Source organism: Mus caroli, unplaced genomic scaffold (assembly GCF_978045245.1).
Source record: "Mus caroli unplaced genomic scaffold, Mus_caroli_1 scaffold_6, whole genome shotgun sequence".
In the NCBI taxonomy this organism is placed as follows: Eukaryota; Metazoa; Chordata; class Mammalia; order Rodentia; family Muridae; genus Mus; species Mus caroli.
In genome coordinates, this window is record NW_028227261.1 from 35700974 (window position 1) to 35711792 (window position 10819).

At 44.6% G+C, this 10819-nt stretch overlaps 1 protein-coding gene across 1 annotated transcript in view; it reads left to right on the top strand.

Annotated features, from left to right (window-relative positions):
• The window catches only part of Smap2 (small ArfGAP2), a 48043-nt gene extending 42992 nt beyond the window's left edge, over positions 1 to 5051 (top strand). The window contains exons 8-10 of the mRNA XM_021160272.3: positions 121 to 286; positions 1174 to 1490; positions 3725 to 5051. Of these exons, the coding sequence (XP_021015931.1) occupies positions 121 to 286; positions 1174 to 1490; positions 3725 to 3850 (609 nt within the window). The 3' untranslated portion in view covers positions 3851 to 5051. The remainder of the gene's footprint in view (positions 1 to 120; positions 287 to 1173; positions 1491 to 3724) is intronic.
• The last annotated feature ends 5768 nt before the right edge of the window (positions 5052 to 10819 follow it).

Sequence of the window (10819 nt, forward strand, 5' to 3'; positions counted from 1 at the left end):
GTCCTGCTGCCCTTTGTGAGCTAGGCTGTGGGTTCTGTGCTGACTGGTTCTCCCGTTGCCCTCTGTGCAGTAGGCTGTGGGTTCCATGCTGACTGACTTTCTCACTGTCCTCTGCACTAGGCTGTAGGTTCCATGCCAGCTGCAGGGAGTGCTGGTTCTGTCCCTGAAAACCTGAACCTATTTCCAGAGCCAGGGAGCAAGTCAGAAGAAACAGGCAAGAAACAGCTCTCCAAGGACTCCATCCTATCACTGTATGGATCCCAGACACCTCAAATGCCTGCCCAAGGTAGAGTCTATAAGGTCTCAGATGTGCTCTGGGGAAAGACTGAGAACAAACGTGCAAGAATTATTTATTGTGTTAGAATTTTACTCAGCCATACAGAAAAATGAAATTTGAAAACAATGGATAGAAGTGGAAAATATTATGTTGAGTGAGATAACCCAGGCTAAGAAATATACATACCACATATATAATTTTACTCTCACATAAGTAAACTTGTACAAAAAATTATGTGTTAGAATCCACATATAAGAGTACTCGTGGCTAGAGCCCAGTAAAATAGAAAGGGGCCCAGGAGAGAGGGAAAGAGGCTTTAAGAGAAAAAGATGGGAAGGCTGTTAGCACGTGTAATATGGAAGGAGGAGTAATGGAGGCACAGAGTAAAGCAGGAATCCAGGGGTCCAGGGAGATCCAGGGGTCTGGGGATAGGAGTGTATGGGTTGGGGGAAATCATCCAAAAGTAAGTGTGTATAAAAAATTGCCATAAAGAAACATGTTCCATTGTATAGTAATTTATAAAAGGAATTGTTTTGTTATGACGAGGACTAGTTAACTCTGAGGCCAGTGACATTACATATAAAACAAACTTGAATGTGGCATTGCAGAGGAGGCTTCAGAGTGAGTATCTGCAGATAGATATAATGTCACCAGAGCTATACTTCTATAGGGTCTAGTGTCACTCTTCTGTGCAGTCTGACTCAAGGTCAGGGTCTGCCTCCGAAAGGGAATGACTAGATCAGAGCGTGGCCGGATGAGAACCATAGAAAGACTTGTACAGGATTCATCCTGCTGCTTTCTGTGGAGACCTTCTTCCTGGAAAGGAACGGCCGGTGAGTATGTGGGCCAACTGTGTCTTCTCCTCTGACAGACCCATATGTGTGTTTTCTTGGCAGCAATGTTCATGGCTCCTGCTCAGATGGCATACCCCACAGCTTACCCCAGTTTCCCTGGGGTTACACCACCTAACAACATCATGGGGGGCATGGTGCCCCCACCAGTAGGCATGGTAGCTCAACCGGGAGCCTCTGGAATGCTGACCCCTATGGCCATGCCTGCAGGCTATATGGGGGGCATGCAGGCGTCCATGATGGGTGTGCCGAATGGGATGATGACCACTCAGCAGGCCGGCTACATGGCAAGCATGGCAGCTATGCCCCAGACTGTGTATGGAGTTCAGCCAGCTCAGCAACTGCAATGGAACCTTACTCAGGTAAGCAGCCTCACTGTGCCTGGGATGAGACTTCAGAGCCTTCCTCAGTGTCTGACCTGGTGCCATTTCTGTATCCCCCAAATCTTCTTTATATAGACAAGCTAATGCCAAAGATATACCTTGTTTTTATTTCCCTGGAAGGCCTGGCAGAAGTTAGAGATTCCTGAGTTTCTATAGGAACTAAGTCTGAGTCTCTCCACAACTTCTCCAAAACGAAATCAAACCTCTACAGACAAGCAAGGAGTACAAATAAAACCACTGTTGCGGACTTCAGTGACATGATACTTGGCACAAGAGCATCCTATCTCACTGAGCCAGCACCACAGAGGAAACTGTGCAAAAAGAAGAGAGGGGGTAAAGGCCTAGAGGTGACTGGGCCAGGAAGAGAAAGTCCCATCCTGGTGTAGGCCTACCTGGGGCAGACTGAAGGCATGGAGAGTAAACCTCTCATTAACTGGGGCTTTGCAGTTAACAAGAGACACACAGGTGTCTAGGTTGGTTACTTGGGAAGGCATTGTGTAACGGGAGGCCAGCAGGAGGTAGGAGGAGGAAAGTCTTACTGCTCTCTTTTCTTTCTTTCTTTCTTTCTTTTTTTTTTTTCAAAACAGGGTTTCTCTGTGTAGCCCTAGCTGTCCAGGCTGGCCTCAAAGTCACAGAGATCTGTCTGCCTCTGCCTCCCCAGTGGTGGGATTCAAGACATGCTCTATCCCCGCCCAACAGGAAGATCCATCTTATTATATTTGGAGAAACTTATGCACAGCAGTCAACTAACTTCCTTCCTTCCTTCCTTCCTTCCTTCCTTCCTTCCTTCCTTCCTTCCTTCCTTCCTTTCTCTTTCTCTCTCTCTCTCTTTCCTTCTTTCTTTCTAAGATTTTACTTATTTTATGTATATGAGTACACTGTAGCTGTCTTCATACACACCAGAAGAGGGCATTGGATCCCATTACAGGTGGTTGTGAGCCACCATGTGATTACAGGGATTTGAACTCAGGATCTCTGGAAGAGGAGTCAGGGCTCTTAACCGTTGAGCCATCTCTCCAGCCCAGCAGTCAACTTTCAAATATCAGGAAGCTTTTATGACTTAAAGAACAAGAAAATTCCATGGACTGAGGCCACCTCTGTACATGTTTCTCTACACAAGTCTATCAGCCTTACATTAAACAAGGAGTCAACACCCAGGCTGACGATAGGCTTTAGATCAGAGGAAAGGGCTGAAACAGTGACGTGTGGACTGTTGTGGCACCGTGACATTCCTTGGGTGTGCTACAGTGTGATTCTGGGAGCGTGTTCATCCCCATGAGGTACCTCCTGACCTCCAAGAGGTGAATGGTATGATGCCTGCAGCTTGTGGTTTCCCTCAAAATTATTTTAAAGGTTTTGTATACATATATATGTATGGATGATTCACACACACACACACACACAGGGAAAATTTTTAACAGCTAGTAAATTTAAAGATGGAACATGGATTTTTGTTATATTATTTTTCCAGTTTTTACCTAATTTTCAATTTTAAGGAAAACTGAAATTTTTTTTGAAAAGTTCATGGAAGAAGAAGAGTTTATTTCTACAGCAAACTGGGCTCAGGGGACTTAGGATTATTTATCTAACAGATTGTCAGTCTGTGTTTCAATCTAATTACAAGGAAGTCCCTACTGGCCAGCATAGTAGCACAAGTCCCTAATCCTAGTGGACTCATGTGCCACTCCTAGTGCCACTTATGTGGCAGAGGCTAGATAATCACTGCAAGTCTGAGCCCAGCCTGATCTACAAGGTGAGTTCCAGGCTAGTCAGCGATACACAGTGAGACCCTGTCTTAACCAAACAGCAAAAAGGAGACTCTGTCCCACCCATCTGCACTCTCCTGGTTGGAGACGGAAGACTTGCAGGTTGTTTCCCATTCTTCCTTTGTTTATTCAGTAGGAGGCCCCATCACCCCACATTCCCAGGCAAGCATGCTTAAGCACTGACACTGGCAGTGATGCCCTCTGCTGGTGATGAGGTGGAGCACTAGCAGGAGTCTGTCTCTGGACTCTTCAGGGCAGGCTGTGGCCAGCTGACAATAGTCCCTTCAGTGAGGATATGAGGAGAGTCCTGGAAAAGAAGAGACGTTCACTGGAGGCGTTTCTGCTGACCAGACTCAGGAGTCCTTCTTACCTCCCACAACAGAAGGACTCTTCCCCTGCTCTGTGCAGTGCCCATGGCCTGATCTGAAAAATCTCTGTCCTTTTCAGATGACCCAGCAAATGGCTGGGATGAACTTCTACGGAGCCAACGGCATGATGAACTATGGACAGTCAATGGGCGGTGGAAATGGCCAGGCAGCCAATCAGACTCTCAGTCCTCAGATGTGGAAATAAAAGCAAAGCACCTGTATGGCTGCCACTCTTTTTGACCCTTGCTTTCCTCCCTCTTCTTCTTCCCCCTGCCCTCCCCTTCCTTTTTCCTACCTCTCTCTGTCTGGTGTAGAAACTGATCACATGTCGTTTGGCATTCTGCCTAACCCAGTCCCTTCCCAGATTCATGGGCCTCTCTGTTGCTTTATGTTGGTCATGTCCCTAACTATCCAGATTTCCTCCCCCCAACCCCCCACCCCCGCCCTCTCCCAGCACCAGCACCTTAGAAACTATTGGCAGAAGAGGGCACATGAGCTGCAGGGGAATGCATACACTGATCAGTGCCTCCCTTGAGGCTGAGCCTCCTCGCAGACCCACAGAAAGGTCTATAAAGGACGAGTGCTTGGCAGAGGGGAAAGTAGAAAGTATTGGCTATAAGCTGTTTCTAAGTGCTGAGAGTTTTGCTTGAAGAGGGAGCGAGCCATCAAGTTCCCAGCTTTTTGGGAATGAAAGAAGTTCTGCAATCAGATAATCCTTGGGTCAGTTTGGCCCTGGCCCTAGAGTGAGGCAAGCCCTTCCTATGAAGATGAGCAAAAATATTATTCCACTTCACTCTGAGTGCTTTCAGGATCTGGGGCTTCAAGACTTGCTGCTTCAGTCAGCCTTCATTAGCACCAAAGACTCCATGAAGGTCCCCCACACAAACATACCCCTTGCGCACCTTCTATCTACCTTGAGCCGGATCTGGCCTGTGACTAGAAGACCAACCCCTACAAGGAAATTCGGAGCTCAACGTGTGCACTGCTTGTATGCGTGTGGATGTGTGGATCCCACCTGCCGCCTCCCCATCTGCTCTGGGTGTATTTTTGTTTTTTATAGTTGTAGGTTTACAACAGAGAGGAGTTAATTTATCAACAGCCTAAAACTGTTGCCAGGTTATCTTACAGTTTAAAACATGCCATCTCATCAGTAGTCCCTTCTCTTTTCCCTCTCCCATCTGCCAGTCTCTCTGTGCCCTCGTGTCTGAGTGCTGTTTGCCCACCTTTTCCAGGTGTAAGAGGCAGAGAGCCTGGACAGCTTTCTCTCTCAGCCATTGTTCACCCCACTTGAAAATTCAAACAAGAAAACTTTGCTTCAAAGATCTCATGTGTGGGAACCACAGCGCCTGGTTGCCTTTCTCCTGTGTATGTGTAAATTCCTTAATAAATATTGCAGGGAAAGACCATTTTTGCTCGGCTGTCACTGTGTTACTCTTGGAAGACAGTGAGACACACACTGGATTTCTGCTTTCCAAGAGCAGCTGCTGCCTTCACTTTTGCATCTTAAAGAATTCTGTTTTTAGTACCAAGGGCAGGCCAGTCCAGAACACAGAAAGACCTTTCTTCAGTGATAGTGGGGCCTGCAGCTCTGCACTGTAAGCGTCATGGAACATTAGGATCTGGAGTGCTTTCCCTATAGATGTAAAAGCTGAGGCCCAGAGAAAGAACACAGTTACCAAGCATACACCCTTCCTTGGCAGAGACAATAGTAGACTCCAAGACTGATCTGAGAGCACTTTGTGCTTTCCCTGTACCCAGAGCAAATAGTTTAAACTCCTCACTAACAAGGTCACAGTAGCTCCCTTTGATTAAGGGTCACCAGCCCTCTCTAAGCAGTGAACCCTAGGAAGAGGTGGACTTCTCCATCAGGAAGCAGGGATGGTGATCTGCTTGGCTGGGTGGGGAGGGTAAATGCAAAGGACAAGGTCTGCAGTGCATTCCTTCCTCCAGTTGACCACCCTCCTGCTCTCCCAGAGGGTACTGTGCTCCCTCCCTTCCCCATCGTCCACCTTCACTGTCCTTTCATTAGAGCACGCGGCTGAGTATACGGTGTAAATGGAAGGATAGTACAGTAGCCACTCACAGCAAGGCCACTGGTACCCATATCCTTGTTAACTGGGATTCCGACAAATTATGATCCCTAGAGGTCTCAGTATAAAACAGAACCAATTGTAGTCTTAAGACAAAGTAATTCCTGTGGCACATTTAAAACAATATAGGGCAATTAGCAAGCATTCAAATGTCAGTAAGAATTATGTGCCAGACTGTGTTAGACATTATTTCATCCAGCACATATTTAATGTTGTAAACATTATCCCAGAAACTGTCTGAGGCGGCAGAGACAGCACAGTAAGTAACTACTTTAGTTGTGTGGGCTAATTTGGTAGGAAAGAGGGACAATTAACAAATTAATTTCAGAGAGTATTAAGGTAAGATAGTGGGCATGGGGATCTGGGGGAAGTCTATCAGAGGCGGTTATATTTTAACAGGCCTGAATAAGCAGCCAGTGTGGCAGAGATGTGGAAATAGAGTAAAGCAATTGTAATTGTGTACTGGAAATGAGCTGGCCGGAGTCATGAGGTTGGGAGGTGTCATTATGGATGGGTTCATCCTGGGGTGGCATCAAGAGAGGAGAGCTGAGTCTTGGGACCCACTAGATTTTAGGACTTGGTGTGTGTGTGTGTGTGGGTGATATTGGCCCCAATCTTAAGCTTTGGATAACACATAATTGCTGATACAATGGATTATGAGCTGGCATCAGGGTGCCATCAGGAATTCCTCCAAAGAATAGTGGCATCCGAGCTGAGTCTTAGAGAGGTAGCAGTTAGCCTGTAGTAGAGGAAAGGGGAGGAATTTCCCAGATAGCACTGTGTAAACAGATCATTTGGAGAAGTGAGAGCAAGTGGAGAGTCCTAAGGTATAAGTGGGCCTATGGTGTGAAATGAGACAGCTGGGATTGGCCAGGTCACAGGAGAGCTCCCCAAATCCCAGGAAGGAGTTTACCCTAAAGTGTGAACAAGAGATTTCATGTTCCTATTTGAGTTCTAGATAACTTGCTCTTGTACCACTGTGAATAACATGTCTAAGGAAGCAAGATGAAAGCCACGGGGCCAGAAAGACGGTCATGGAATAGGACTAGGGAAGAATGGGCTGGTTCTAGTTAGCAGTTTTATGCCTGATGAGGCACTTGAGATGCTATTCGGTGTCCCTTAGAAATCCTAAAATAAGCTTGGGAAAGATTGCGTGCTGTATCACCTCATGTGTATCTAGAATCTAATAGCAACAGAGTAGCTCCAGAAAGCCCTGTAGAAGAAATTTTCCATGGCTTTCTAGCACTTAACAGCCTAACTTTATAGAAGAATCCATCTTTTAAAAATACATAATATCCATGGAATACCATTTGGGAAACTCAACTAGAAAAATACGCCAGGAGATAGAGCTGGGAGGTCAGCAATGTCTAGGGTGGGATGGAGGGTGAGAAAGAAATGAAAGAAATCTGAGTCTAGGGCATGCCAAAGAGCCGAGAGTTAGCCTCATGGAAGGAGTGGATTGGATCGGAAACGGTGTAATGGTAAAATGAAAAGTATGAGCTACGAAAGGAACTTTGAGGGAATAATTCATTCTGATTAGGTTGAAGAAGAGATACCCAAGAAGGAGAGCAGATTGAGTGGAGATGAAGATGCATAGTCAGCATCCTTAAGGACAAGCCTATTGAGATGGAGAGATCACAAGTGTCAAGTCAGGAGGGAAGCTCAGGGGACAGGATGAGAAGGGACAGTCAGACTCCGCATTTGACAGCGTGCACCGCGTGTTCATGGGATGGCAGGGCTGGAAACCTACCAGTGTGGGCTGATGACTACACCGAAATAGATTTAAAAGTAGAGAAACAGGCTATGTTATACTATATGTACAGAGTGAATTTCTAGTGTTGTTTGTAAGAAATGGGGTATATGTTTCAAACCAATGAAGAAAAAAGCCAATAACAACTGTCTGCCTCACTCTCAGGGACAAACAAGGTAAGAATATATTTCTTCCTTCCTTCCTTCCTTCCTTCCTTCCTTCCTTCCTTCCTTCCTTCCTTCCTTCCTTCCTTTCTTTCTTTCTTTCTTTCTTTCTTTCTTTCTTTCTTTCTTTCTTTCTTTCTTTCTTTCTTTCTTTCTTTCTTTCTTTCTTTCTTTCTTTCCCCAGACAGGGTTTCTCTGTATAGCCCTGGCTGTCCTGGAACTCACTTTGTAGACCAGGCTGGCCTCGAACTCAGAAATCTGCCTGCCTCTGCCTCCCGAGTGCTGGGATTAAAGGCGTGCGCCACCACTGCCCAGCTTGTAAGAATATATTGATTTGCTTTTTTAGTTATGACTTTAAATTTTCATGAAGAAGCAGAAGGACCCTGTTGTCCTTAACATGAAGAAGCTGAACCTCAACAGTGGTTGCCGTTAAGTTTCCAGGTTTCTCAGCCTTGCTGGCAATTTAGCTAGGGTGTACCGTGCTCCTTCCTACAGGTGGCTAAGGAGTGATTTCTCTCAGTAAATAAACAATGAGGAAATGTATATTTATATATATTTATATCTGTGTAAATACACATCTGTATGTATGCATGCATGCAGGTATGAATGGCTTGTCACAACATAATAAAAGATGCTCTAAACATGTGATAAAGGCACTGTATATATGAAGAAATCATTCCAAATAGGGAAAAGACAAGAAAATCTTGTGGCTGTAGGCCTGTAATCGAAGCCTCTCCAGAAACAGAGGCTGGGGAATTTTGTGGTCAGCAGAGTGAGTTCAAGCCCAGAGTGTTGGGGATATAGCTTAGTGCTTACTTAGCAGAGATGAGGCCCTGGGTTCCATCCCAGCATCCCAGTACCAGAAATGAGGAGAGAGAAAGATATACACACATACACGCTCACGCGCGTGCACCCCTATTCTTGTGAACACTTTAAGGGATAACCAAATTTACTAGCATATCCATATGAAGAAATGTCCAGCCTTACTAAAAGTTGGGGAATTAGAAAGGAAAGCCACATCAAGGTATCTCTAAGTGAGGCACAAGCCTCCACTCCCTGGAGAAAGGCAGGAAAATATCTGTAATTTCAAGGCCAGCCCTGCCCACGTAGTTCCACAGGAGCCTGTCTCTGTCTCTCTCAGTCTCTGTCTTATGTGTGTGTGTGTGTGTTTATGTATGTATGGTGGGTGTGTTCCAGAATAACTAAAAAACAAAACAGAACAAAACAATTCCAAGTGTTAGAATGTGAAGCAACTATAGTAGATGGGGATATAAACTGATCCAAGTTCTTGGGAGAATGTTTTAGTGTTAGCTGTTCAGATTATTAATAGGTAACAAATCTGCCCCTTGGTGTATACCAAACAGAAATGCCTGTGTTTGAACATTAGAAGCATAAAAATGTTCAGGAAAGCATTAGTCATAATCTCCCAAGCTAGAAACAATCTAAAAGTCCATTAACAGAAAAATGGGTAACCAAATCATGGTATATTCATGCAATAGATTAGTGGTGAGAATGGAAATTATCTTATTGCAGCATAGTTATATGTAATTAAATGCAGGGAGCTCACAAAATGCTAAGTGCATTTTTTACTGTGTCATCTGAAAGAGTGTTACACTCCTAGATATTTGAGTATATGCCTCCTAAGTATGATATTGTGTGCAATTTAACAGTAATTTCAGGCCACCTAAGGTCAGTGTTGCTTTGAGTTATTCCAGGAATATCTCACCTTGTTTTGAGACCAGACCTTGCTGAGAAGCCCAGACTGGCCTTGATCTTGAAATCCGCCTGCTTCAGCTTCCCGAATACTCTGATTACAAGGGTGTGCCAGCACAGCACACAGCTACTTTTCCTTTTAAACCAAGACCCAACCCTAAATTTATGAACTGCATTTTGTTATCATACCTGTTTTTTTTTTTTTTTTTTTTCGGTGTCTAACTTTTCAGAACATTGACTGTTTGAAGAGTAGAGCCAATTTTTGGTAGGAATTTTCCTTCCTTCCTTCCTTCCTTCCTTCCTTCCTTCCTTCCTTCCTTCCTCCCTCCCTCCCTCCCTCCCTCCCTCCCTTCCTTCCTTCCTTTCAATTTCAGAAACTTGAAATTGGGCTAGTGAAATGATTCAGTGAGTTAAGGCTATTGCTGCCAAGACTGACAACCGAGTTCAAACCACAGACCTACATGGTGGAAGGAGAGAATCTACTACAATTTGTCCTCTGATCTCCATATTCATGCTCCTGGCCTGTGTGCACCAACACACAAACACATGAGCACACTGACACACACAAAACAAAATCTTTTTAAAGGGAAAAAAGAAACAAGAAGTTAAGTCTTGAGATTTGAAGGAGGCTTGTTTTGCCATTAGGAAAATGGTAGCTTACATATAGTACTGAGACTACTTACTCTATAGTCTACAAGAGGAGAAACATCTCCACAGTCTGGTGATATCTATTCACATGGACACAACTACTGCAGATTTGGGGTTTAAGGTACTAAACCTAGTAGCTGGGCCTATTTTAAAAAAGAAATTGTACTTATTTTGTTGTATGGGTAGTTTGTCTGCATGTATGTCTGTGGATCATATGTGGTGCCATGGAGGCCAAAAGGGGGCATTGAATCTCCTGGAACTGGAGTTAAAAACAGTAGTTAAAGGGATAAGATAGGTGCTGGGAATCCAGTCTGGGTCCTGTGGAAGACCAGGAATCTCTCCAAGCCCCAGCCAGGCATTTTAAAAAATACTATAGTATCTAATTACAGCATCTCTGCATTCCCTTCCATCCCTCCAGATAGGCATATTTTTAATATACAAATCTCAACATGTATTGGCTCAATCTGAAACTGGGATGACAGACATGCTCTTTATATACAGGAATAGATATCAAAAACATGGGATCAATTACTAAACATATCATTTCTTTCTGTCACCCTGCCACTGGTAGGAGCCCAAAGACATTTTGTTTACTAAAGTCTTGAATACCACTTAGTTGTAATAGTGCTAGCAAGGCCTTAGCCCTGGGTTTTATCTAGCTACTAGCACTTTCGGGCAAAGAATGACATGACCAAAAGTTCATCTTCCTGACAGGCATGGTAGTAAAGGCCTGTAACCCCAGCAGGGAGACTGGGAGTTTGGGGACAACTTAGGCTGCATAGTAAAATGGTTTCAAAGAAAGAAAACAG